This window comes from Callospermophilus lateralis, chromosome 4 (genome assembly GCF_048772815.1).
Source record: "Callospermophilus lateralis isolate mCalLat2 chromosome 4, mCalLat2.hap1, whole genome shotgun sequence".
Classification (NCBI taxonomy): Eukaryota; Metazoa; Chordata; class Mammalia; order Rodentia; family Sciuridae; genus Callospermophilus; species Callospermophilus lateralis.
In genome coordinates this window covers 70,730,812-70,742,475 of record NC_135308.1, presented here as the reverse complement: position 1 = coordinate 70,742,475, position 11,664 = coordinate 70,730,812, and the positions used below count along the sequence as shown (strand labels likewise).

Here is an 11,664-nt window from a genome sequence, read left to right as displayed (position 1 = left end):
AAATCCTACTGTGAGGGCGTCACTTCCTGCCTTGCCTCTCTCTGCCCATGTTATTAGCTCTTTTAGCAAGAATTAGTTGGCAGATAATGTTGAGAATAAGGCTTTTGAGAATAGGAGTTGGGAAGAGGGATCCGACCGTGTTTGTGCATGTGTGTATGAGTGGTTGCATGCACATGTGTATTTGCATATATGTATGTGTGTGATACATGGTATGTATACAACATTAGAGGAAGAATCAGCGTATCAGAAGTGAGGTAGAAGAGTCTTTGGAGGGCTGGGGGTGCAGCTGAGTGGTAGAGCGCTTGCCTAGCATGTGCAAGTCTCTGGTTTCCATCCCCAGCACCACAATTTTTTTTTTTTTTTTTTTTTTGGTGGGTGAGGAATATTAGAATCAAACCATCACTTCCACACCCATTATTTTACAAACGCCTGGTCTTGTGACCAGGACCTTCATCTTTAACCTGTCCATTAAACGCTGGCCAGGACCCAGAGGGACTGTTTTTGTTGAGCGCCCAGCTGGATGGTTCATACCTGGGTGGACAGGAAGTGTTAACGTGTTCCTTCCTCCCGCTCAGCAGCTAAGTTGGCTCAGGTTGAGGTGTTTTTCAAAATTCTCTGGAATCTCAGCTCTGGAAGCCAGGTCCAGAAGCCCTGTTGATCTAGCCTGATTTTCTCCCTGGCCTGGATCAGTCTGTCCTGGGGACACCAGTACTCCTGGTTAGGCCTGTCTGTGTGGGCACTTGGGAGTCCCAGGGACCAAGCATGGGGCTGGGGAGTGGGGGGTGTTCGGGGAGGGCAAGGAAGCTCATGAAGGCAGCTTCCAGGAGGTCTCCCCCTGAGCTGTTCAAAGCCTTATCATCCTGGAGGTATTTCTAATACTATTTCCTGTCATTGTTTCCCTTTGGTAATTAAAAGGAGGCCAGGGCCCTGATGTGGCAGTTCACAGCTATTGTGGTGGGGAAGAGGGGGTGGTTGGTGAACGTCACAGCTTGGGCTTTATCTCCCCTGGCTGCAGGGGACTCTGTAGCCCCTGGACTACTTAACAGCAAAACAGGCCAGAGCTGCAGCAGATCCATCCAGCCTCAGCAGCTGCTGGGAGAATGGCCTAGGGGTGGTGGCACCACTGAGCAGCGGCTGAGTTTCCTAAGGGATCTTGGAGACACCTGCAGCCCCTATTTGCAGGCAAAGGTATGATCTTTTGGAAGGAGAGCTGATGCAGTTGTGGGAGAAAGATGCAGGGCTGATCCCTGCCCTGGGACCCTGGCTGGGTTTCTCCATCTCTGGACTAGAAAGGTTTTTGTTTGGAAGGCAATTCAAAGACTGGACTGTCCTGATGCCTCTTTGTCTTCTTGCCTCTGGGTATCCTGTGGCTGCTTTTCTTCATGCAATTGGGTTTTACTTTGTAGTTTTCACTCAGACAAGCCTGGACCAATCTTTGCCCTCACCTCTGAGGTACAACACACCTGTGCATTGGGAGGGACCAATTTTCAGGGACCCAGGGCTGATGGGGTCCATTTATCAGTCGAACTCAGCAAACATTAATGAGCATGTCCTAGGTGCTGGCACCTTGCCAGGCTCTGGGGATGGAGGTGAGTGTGCCTCTGCTCTGGAGGCTCTCATGGCCTGGGACCAGTGATCAGTAAGCAATTAATTGGTAGTTCCTGCACCTTCTCTGGATGCCTGTGGTAGCAATGAAAGTGTAAGACAGTTCCAGTTTCCCCATTTCTGCCAAGAATGGAAGGACTTGGGTGTGCCTCTACTCCTGGCTACTGGAGCAGGGTACAGGCACATGAGAGGTCAGGAACCAAGATGAGTTGACAGTGCTTCCCGCTTCTGTTTGGGCCCTGAGACTGTTATCTGGGGAAGGGTGCTCAGGGGTGTGGCTCCCAGGAATTGTTACTCTTGGGCCTGGCACTGGCCCGGGGGCAGTTTTGGGACTAATAACCCATGTTCAAATGAGAAATGGGACCAATGGTGATCAGTTCTTTCCTTGCTTTAAGAAATTATTTTTCCTACTTTATGCATTGTTAGTAGCTTATACCAGCAGCCATCTTATGGGAAGTAAGAACAGTTTATTTCTCTTGCTTCTCTGCAGATGATTCCTGCCAGACTTATAAGGGTGCTGCTTGCTCTGGTCTTTACATTGTCAGGTAGGTACTAAGTCCTCACTCCTGCCCCAGGGTCATTTGGAGTAACCCCCTTCTAGGATCAGCAGGTGTGTCTACAGGTCACTTTTGTGTGAGTCCCATGTTAGACGCATAGTGGGCCTTTCAGAGTCACTGGTTGCCTCCTATGAAGGTTCTGCAGAACCCCCTGCCTCTGACTTGTATTCTCCAGAGACCAGATGTCTGCAAATGCCTTCCTCATGCACAGAATCATCCTATATGGTGGAAGCACAGGATGGGAAAGAAGGAATTAAATTCTTAGAGGGTTAGTTTTAGAAGGAATTGTAGAAGTCATCTAGTGAATGTTTTATGGTATAGATGAAGAGACCGAGGGTCAGAGAGGAGAAATTATTGCTTTAAAGTCATGCAGAGCCAAAACCAGAGATCATTTCTCTTGGGTTCCCGGCCTGCTTTCTTCCTATTATACTATTTTTCTTCCTTTGCTGAAATTTTGAGATTGTGAATGGCAGGGAAGAACTTTTGAACTGGAATGTCTCCATTTAGACAGCTCAGGTTAGTAGCATCCAGTCTGCTCCCCACAAATTAGTCTGGAATGAAATGTACATTTATCATGTTCTTTGCATGTTTCTGCCAGGTGGATGGTGTGTTAGTGAGGGGGTCAGCTCTCGAGAGAACTTTTACCATTTCACAACTCTGACAGGCACACAGTCTGATCTGTCTAAAGTTTAATCTGCTCAAAATATAATAGTAGATGTGTAGAAAGATGCTCATTGCAATCTCTTTATGAGTAAAATATTTGAGAAAATGCTAAGAACCAAATAATAAGAGGTTATCCTATATACATTTAGATGTAGAATGTGAAGTAGCCACTAAAAATCACATTTTAGAAGTGTATACAATGGCACAACAAATTCCTTACAATATATTGAAAAATAAACATGGTTTGTAAATGGTTTTGCACAGGATGATCACAAATTTGTAATAAATCACAACTGTATATATGCTATAAAGCAGAACAAAAAGGCAAACGCTTACTCTAGTTATGGCTAAATGTAAGATCACAGGTAATTTTTAACTTCTTTGTGTTTTCATCTGTATTCTCCAAATTTTCTATAATGGGTATTATTACATTTGAAATCAGTAAGTAATTAAGTCATTAAAATGAGCAGAGTTAAGTCATTAAAATGAGTAGATTTCCTGAAAAAATGTTCCTCCATTACTGCCACGAGTTCTGGGCCATATTCCAGGACTGAAAGCAATAGCTTTATTCTTATTTGGGATGGAAAATACCTCCCCACAGCCCAGTTTCCCTCAGATGTAGCCTCATGAGATTGGAGAGATTTGGGATGATGGTTCCAATTTTGCTCACCCATGTCCTTTCCATCTAGACACCCTCTGCAGAGAAAGGGCTAGTGGCCGGCCATCCATGGCTCGGTGCAGCCTCTTTGGAAGTGACTTCATCAACACCTTCGATGAGAACATGTATAGCTTTGCAGGAGTGTGCAGTTACCTCCTGGCAGGGGACTGCCAGGAACACTCCTTCTCGATTCTTGGTAAGTACCGGGCACTGAGGGCAGGAATTCAGAGAAGGGCCAGCGGTGCTCAGCCCTGGCATGCAGGGAGGGTTGCAATTCTCAGACATGCCTGAACTCAAACATCACTGCTGAGAGTATGGTGGGGAGTGCCCTTTCTATGACACCTGGCTTCCCTTGGCTTCTCCAATCTCTCTCTATGGGAGCCTGGTGGAATAGAGAGAAGCTTTGGGCTTCTTTAGTGGTTGCAGCCAACAGGTCCAGGCAGTGCCTCAGGAGCTACAAAGCATCAAGAAAAATGATGATCTAGAAGGAACTTTGAAATACATAAAATTCCTTGAAACAGGAAATAATAATTTTCTCGGTGGCTTGTGGAATTCAGAATTTCTAGCTTATGTTGCACATCTCTTGTTCCTAGAAATGTTCTGGTTCTGCCCCCATGTTCTCTATGGGTCCCCTCAACAGCTCTAGAATGTCGATAATGTCACCCCTGTTTTACAAATGAAGAACCAAGGCCCAAGGATGCTGTATAATTCTCCCCAAAGCCTGACAGAGAATAAAAGGAGGAGCTGGATTTAATCTTGGGCTTCTCCCTGAAGGGTGTTTCCTCTCTACTAAAGAGAGAGGGAAGTTTCCAAGGCTGGGAGTGGGGCTGGGGGCATTGATGAAGAATTATGATTTGGTGACTTCCGTACTGAGACTCAGTCGGCTGTGAGGTGTGAGGAAGGGATGCTACAAAGTCAAGCAAAAGAGGGTCCTCTCTGGGGAGCTGAGGTGGCAGCTGACACAGATCCAGGCCGTTAGAGAAAAATTCATGAAACTTCTGAAAGCCAGTAAGAAAGACCTTACATTCAAGGGGCACTACTGCAAATCCACCTCCAAATACAAGGAAAAGTGGAATTTAGATCCAAGGAAGGTTGGGTGGGGGGTTAGTGACAGAGGAAATGTCAGGTAAGATTTTTTTTTTTTTTTTTTTTTTTTTTTTTTGCTAAACCAACTTGACAGGAATCTGACTGAAGGCAGGCCAGGGTGATCAGATACTGAGGTTAGGGGATAAGGAATTTGATCATATACAGAAGGTAAGAGATTTTGGCTAAACTGACCCAGTGGCAGTCAGGACTAAGTGAGTCAAGGACAGACCCAGGTCAGGACTGGTCTAGAAGAGGGTTCAGTGGGACCTGACTCAAGTTTGGTCAAGGAAGAGATTCTTTTTGCTACACTTAGGCCCTTCCATGATGTACAAGCTGAAGGGTTCTTGGGGTTATTACTCCATCAGCCATGGAGTGGATCCATGCAGTGGATTACTACTGTGCCCAGCATGTAGTAAGTAGGCTGTGTTTGGGAGCTCAGTGAGCTGCCCATGGTCATGACTGTAAGTGTCCCCTGCTTCTTAGCTGCTCCCTCGGGCCAACTCTGCCACCTGCCCTGCATCTGCTGGATACCCCATCACAACATGGCTTCAGTGTCCTGCCATTCTTCCCATTTCATCTTTGTCTCCTGGCACTTAGCTCCGTGGGGTTTCTGTCAATATTTACTGGTGTTGGGGACCTAAGAAGCAAGGTGCTCTGTTGTATCAAAGAAAGATGTTTACAAGAGTGGGTGACGTTTGAGGATCCTTGGGTAATGGGGCTTTGGTTGGGTAAAGAGCACAGAGGAGGGTGCTTCACACAGTGGAGACAGCATGAGCCAAAGAGGAGAGGCTGGAAGAATGTGTGCTCATTAGGTGGAACCCGTGGTGGAGTGGTTTCCACTGTAGCCGGCATCGTGACCGCCTAGATGGCTCTACTACAAGGCTGCTGGGCTCCACCTCCAGAGTTCTGACTCAGTACATTTGGAATAGGGCATGAAATTTTTATTTGCTAACAATTTCTTAATTGCTGCTGCTTGGACTAGGGACCAAACTTTGAGAAGTCCAGGAATGGAGTAAGTCTGGGACACCATGAGGCTGCAGGGCAGGGTCCTGAAGTCTGATGGAGGGAGAGTTGGCTGCATTCAGCAGCTGGGAGGAGTTAGGTAGAGTCTCTGCAGTTGGGAAGGATCAAAGGGACTGGTGCCAGTCAGGAAGGGAAGTGGGAGGCAGGGTAGCCTTGGCCAGGGTAACCAAGCAGGAGGTAAAAAGGACCAGAGACATCCCCTGAGACATGACACCGCATGAAACACTGGGCTATGGAACCCAAGTTTGCTTCAGAGGCAGCACCTGGGGACTGGCTTGGAAGAGCAGGTCCCCTCCTCCACCAGGAAGTGGAAGGTGCTTGGGCGCACCAACCTCCTGTGGCTCCAGTGTTTATTTTGAGTGGATTTCTGCACCTTAACAATCATTATGGAGATGGTACAGACCCTTTACTGAGATGACTCTGGGGGTGTTTGTTGGGAATGGAGGGTTAGGAAGGTTTTGAAAGAAGAGATAATGACATGTCTCCACCCTGAGTGAAGTTTGCAGGGAGGGTGACACCTGGTACCCTGGAGGGGCTTGCTGTCTTGACTCCATGATCAGCTTTAGCTCAGTCCTGCTGTGGTCTCCCTACCCCAGAGGCAGGTTAGTAAACAGTACATAATGAAAGCTTAGGACCAGGCATAGAGTCCACATTCTGGGCTCAGGGAGCCCAGCCAGCATGTTGGAAAAGTCCCTTTCCCTTGTGTAAGCCCACCTCAAGAGTTTTCTCCTCTTAAGGAGCCCTTAGAGGCAGGAAAACTCAGGTTTTGCTGGTACCTCCTCCCATTGGCCCCCCTTGACCACACTGGCCCTGTCCAGCACTCGGCATGTCAACTTATGCCCACTGACTGGTTTATAACCCCCAGCACTTGGAGGCTCTGCCTCCAGCAGGAAATGGAAGCATGGAAAGAGCTATAGTTGGAGCCGACTCCATTCCCTCTGCCCGGAGTGCCCTTGGGGAAGTGGCAGAGTGTCTCTCAGCCTTCATTTCCTCTTCTCTAAAATGCAGAGCCTGTGAGGCTCCAGTGAGATTAAAGTATTTGCAAGTGTGAAGTGTTATCTGACCTGAGTTATTGAAAGCAGCCAGATGCACAGAAGCTTGTTGGGTATGCACATGGCAGAGACACAGGGCCACCAGGCTCTCAGGGCGTTTCTCTGGACGGCAGGTTGGCAGCTATGGGAATCTTCCACGACACGGTCAATGCAGGTTTGTACCAGAGGCCTGGCCTCCAGCCACCCATTTCTGGTGTCCACGGCTGGGGCAATTTGAAGGGATGGAGAGGTCCGCCCTACTTCCGAAAAGCTCATTGCAAGGCACCCTCCCACCCGACACCCAGGGTCATTGTTTTCTTATAGCAACTTGCTCTTGTTGAATGTGAATCTTCTGGGAGGTTGTTGGCCTAAACCAGGCTATTTAATGTATGTTGGTTTCATTTATGCTCAAATTTGTGCTGATAACCTGAGAAGAATTCGGTGGCTACTTTTTCTGATGTTGGGGTGAATGTAGGAGGAGGTGGTGTAAGAAAGGGACTAATCTGTGGAGCCTGGGCCTGTGCTGGAGCTTGGAGCAGGCAGCATCCTGGGGTCAGGGGAAGAAACCCAGACCTTGGACCGTACGGTTTCAGTTCACAGGCCCATGATCATCTTCTGCTCCATTGTTCTCCAATGACATCCTGTTTCCTCAACTCTAAATTGAAAATAATTCCCATTCCTCTCTGGGTGCCTGTGGCTCTTGTTCACATCCTGGGTAGAGTGTTTATGTCTCTTCATGAAGGCCCACCTGGTGCAAAGGGGAGGGCCTTTCCTTGATTCCTCTTCCTGGTCAAGCAGCTCTGGGCTTTCAGGCCAGAGCTCACATTTTCTAGTCAATGGGCCCAGGATCCAGAGAGAGAGAGAGAGCACAGAGTCCTGGTTCCTCCTGCCTTATAGAGACTCTTCTTCCTAAGCCAAGGATGCAGGGCTTGATTGCCTCCCAAATCAACCCAGGGAGAGCCATAAACAACGACTCACTGGCTGAGTCATTTCTGTAGGGGGAACCTCAGTTTCCGAGTTAGCAGAATGGCATGGTCTCAGTAGATCATTGTTCTCCAAGTGTGGACAGAGGATGACCTGCATCAGAATCATGGGCATGGGGTGGGGAATGTTTGTTAGAGATGCAGATTAATGAGTTCTGTACTATAGCCCCAGGATACCCCAGTTCTAGCTTCTGGCTTGCTTTAGAAAGTACAGGGTGCCTCTTGCTCCCACATGTGGGGTTGGGGGCCAACTGGCTCCCTCAGCACCCTCATCTCTGAGTTCAAGGGGCCAGGAGCCTGGGGAGGCCTGGCTAGTTGTTTTTCCTCCTGGATGGACACACAGACTCTTCCTTACCTAACAGTGATAGGAAGAGCTAACAGGGAGGTCTGTGGAATGTGGGAGTTGCTGCCCATTTCTAATGGTTCATTTTCCTAATGGATTTGCAGTAAGGGAAAGAAGTAAATAAAACAGAGGTTGATATGGAGTTCTCCCGTGCATTAGTGACTTACTGAATCCACAGCGGTCAGATGTCCCATTAGGTAGCTTTGTTGCAATAGGAGATTGGATTCGGAGTCAGAAAATCTGGGTGTGGGTTCTGCTTCAGGTGTAAAATCACTCAGTTGGGGTGATTTTTTTTCCTCGGAGGACATTTGGCAGTGTCTGGAGACATTTTGGGTGATTATAACTAGGTGACATGCTGTTGGCATCCAATGGTAGGGGTCAGGATGCACAGATGGCCCCCACAACAAAGAAGTATCCAGCCCTAAACGTCAATAATGAGAAGGTGGAATCCTATCTGAATCTCAGTTTCTCCTTCTGTAAGATGGGGTCAGCCTAAGTCAGTGTTTTTTAAACTGAGTCACAAGCCACGGTCCTAACCAGCACTGCAAAAACTAAACAGAAAAGAATAGAAAACATCATAACATTTCAGAGTTCATGGCACGTGCTAAGGGCAGATGTGTGAAAGTTCTGCAGACTGTGGTCTGTGTGTGTGTGTGTGTGTGTGTGCGCGCGTGTATGCATGTGTGTGCATGTATGCATATGTTTACCTTGTATGCATGTCTAGGGACCTAGAAGGCTCCTAGGAGGCATTGCAAACCAGAGTTTGTTACCAGGCTGTCTTGTTTATTTGTTCGTTTATTAACAAATAGAAGTATTTAAAATAAATAATTTTACCATTGTATTGTGGAAATTTTCAAAATACAGAAAAGTTGAAGGAATAAAACATTATTATACCCACCATTCAGATTCCGTTGTTACTGATTTCCTCTATTCACCTACCATTTACCACTTCAGTTCTGTTTGGTTTTTATTGGCTAATTTCCTGCTGTCAGAAAGTTTGTTTGACTTCTGAAGATTTGCTTGCTGTAAAAACTGTTCTAAGTGAAAATGCAGAGTGGTCCAGACTCCCCAGTTTAGACAGGTATGAAAGGACTAAATTGCAACAAATTTAAAGATCTTAATTGGCTCTATTTTTAAATTCTAGAATCAGGTAACACTTCATTTCATAGACTACAATGAGTGTCCTAAGAACTGAGCAGAAGAAATTGATTTTATAGACAGAAGGGTTGAGGAAAGCAGAAATAGAGAATAAAAGTGGATTGGTTCTTTCAAAGTTACTTAGCTTGTGGAGATTAAAGCAGCTACAACTGACCCATTCAGGGATTTGGCTTCTCCCCGCCGGCCTCCCCCCACATTTTGCTTTCCCAGAATGCCAGAGAAACACCTTAGTTTTGGTTTGGTGGACATAGAACTCTAGCATGAGTGACTTCATTTTGGTTTGGTCTCAGTCCAAACCAATAGTCTCCTTTATGTTTTGTTCAATACAGGACAAAATTCCTTTAACCTATTTGACACCTCGGTTTTCTCCTGGCAAGCAATGGTGTGGAGTTCTGCAGACTGTGGTCTGTGGACCTTCTCTGCCTGGCTGGGAATGAGGAGACCTTCCCTAATTGGACTTACCAGTGGTCCTGGTCATGGCAGCAACACCTCAAATCAAGAGATCTTCCTGTTTTCTGAGCTTGGTTCCACAGGCATCCTTGCCTCTTTTGCTGAGGAATTAGAGCCCACACTCCCAGCTCCTCCTAGAAGAAGATCGATTTTTTCATCATTTCCAAGGCTAGTCTGGAAATTATGGGTCCTGTGTTCCATACCTTCAGGACCTCTAAGACACTGTGCACCAATGTTGGACCTCTGTCTTCACTGACTGCCCTCCATCTCCCCTCTTCCCTCCACCAGTTCTAAGTCTCCAAGGCGTGAGACTCTAAACTCACCCTTTGGGCTCCTTCAACCCTATGGCCAATCCATTATATTTGGATAACAAGGGCCCAGCCCAAGAAGCAGTTCTCAGAGACCGGCTGTGGAAGTTTAAGCTTTGATAACGCTATGGAAAATGTCTCACTAGTTTTCTGTCTTTCATGCTAACTGCCCCTACTCTTGTCCCTGCGTTTGTCCCTCACAATGAGACCATTGACAGAGTCTATTTTATGATGTGTTTGACCATTCAAACATCTCTAACGGCAATACCCATTGTTTATTGAATCCTTACTAAGATTCTCTGAACTGTGGGTGGCAATTTATCTACACTGTCTTTAAACTTCTAGAGAATCAAATGTGGTAAATTGAGGTGGGGCTCATGAATCTCCATTTTAAACAAACAGCTCAGAGATTCTGATTTGGGCTTTCCCAAGATTGATATTTAATTAGTTAATTAAATTCTGGGGATGGAACACAGGGCTTTGTGCAGGCTAGGTAAGTGCCCTTCCACTGAGATATACCCCCAGCCCCCAAGATAAATGTTTTAAATGACATTATTTTAGAGTACCTATTACCAATAACCAGGACTGTTGCTTCTGTTTGCTACTAGACAGTGTGATCAATTGCTGCATGCTTTTCTAATCTTTGTATCTAGATTGTGAAAAGGTCTCTAGTAGTCATCATTGAGGTCACTGTAAAGTAATCATGCTTTTATGGTTTTCTTTTGTGAAGTGTAAGAGTCCATTGAGATCTATGTATCCAGAAGGCACTCCATAAGAATTTTTAGATGAATGGAAAAATGAGTGAATAAATGAGATTTTAAAGGAGATTTCTGTTGCCCATTTTAAAAGTCTTTTTTGGGGGGAATTTTCCACTGAGATAAGATTATAGAGGTAATATTATTAATACATTTATTATTTTTTTTGGGGGGGGTTATAATCACTACTACTCCTCTTTTCTCTTTTAGGGGACTTCCAAAATGGCAAGAGAGTGAGACTCTCTGTGTATCTTGGGGAATTTTTTGACATCCATTTGTTTGTCAATGGTACTGTGATGCAGGGGGACCAAAGGTAAGTCAGAAGTGCAGAATGTCCAATTTGAAAGGACCCTGGGGATTCCCTGGCACAAGCCCTCATGTTTCAGATGAAGAAGCTGGGGCCCAGTGAGAGGAAGAAAATGTACTCAGAAGTGAGTAGCAGGGTTGGGCGAGAGCCTCAGCCTCAGCCTCAAAAAGTGAATGAGCTAGAATCTCATTCCCTTTGTGCCATCGTCTGAACCTTGTAGCGTGGGCTTGGAAGGGTAGAGAGATGTCCTGAAAATGCACGAGAAGCCCAATACTGAACATGTCCTCTACTTTCCAGAATCTCCATGCCCTATGCCTCTGAAGGGCTGTATCTGCAGACTGAGGCTGGGTACTACAAGCTGTCCAGTGAGGACTATGGTTTTGTGGCCAGGATCGATGGCAGCGGCAACTTTCAAGTCCTGCTGTCAGACAGACACTTCAACAAGACCTGTGGGCTGTGTGGTGACTTTAACATCTTTGCTGAAGATGACTTTAGGACCCAAGAAGGTAAGGTTTTCTGGGCTCCATTTCCCTAAAGTGTGGTTATGCTTTTTACCTCCCTACTTACAAACTCTCACTAATACTCCTCCCCTGGCATTCACGCCTCCTCATGACCTCACCTCAATTTATTTTGCCAATCTGCTCTGTTAATATTTCACCTCAGTGCCTAGACACCCTGGTCAACCTACAACTTGGAGCCTCTCAAACCTGACTTTGTTCAACTTTGAATTCCCCATA

General features: G+C 46.3%; 1 protein-coding gene across 1 annotated transcript in view; it reads left to right on the top strand.

Annotated features, from left to right (window-relative positions):
• Positions 1-949: 949 nt before the first annotated feature.
• Positions 950-11,664, top strand: part of Vwf (von Willebrand factor) — a 154,531-nt gene continuing 143,816 nt past the window's right edge. The window contains exons 1-5 of the mRNA XM_076854040.1: positions 950-1,188; positions 2,096-2,150; positions 3,515-3,679; positions 10,831-10,933; positions 11,225-11,433. Coding sequence (XP_076710155.1) covers positions 2,096-2,150; positions 3,515-3,679; positions 10,831-10,933; positions 11,225-11,433 — 532 coding nt within the window. The 5' untranslated portion in view covers positions 950-1,188. The remainder of the gene's footprint in view (positions 1,189-2,095; positions 2,151-3,514; positions 3,680-10,830; positions 10,934-11,224; positions 11,434-11,664) is intronic.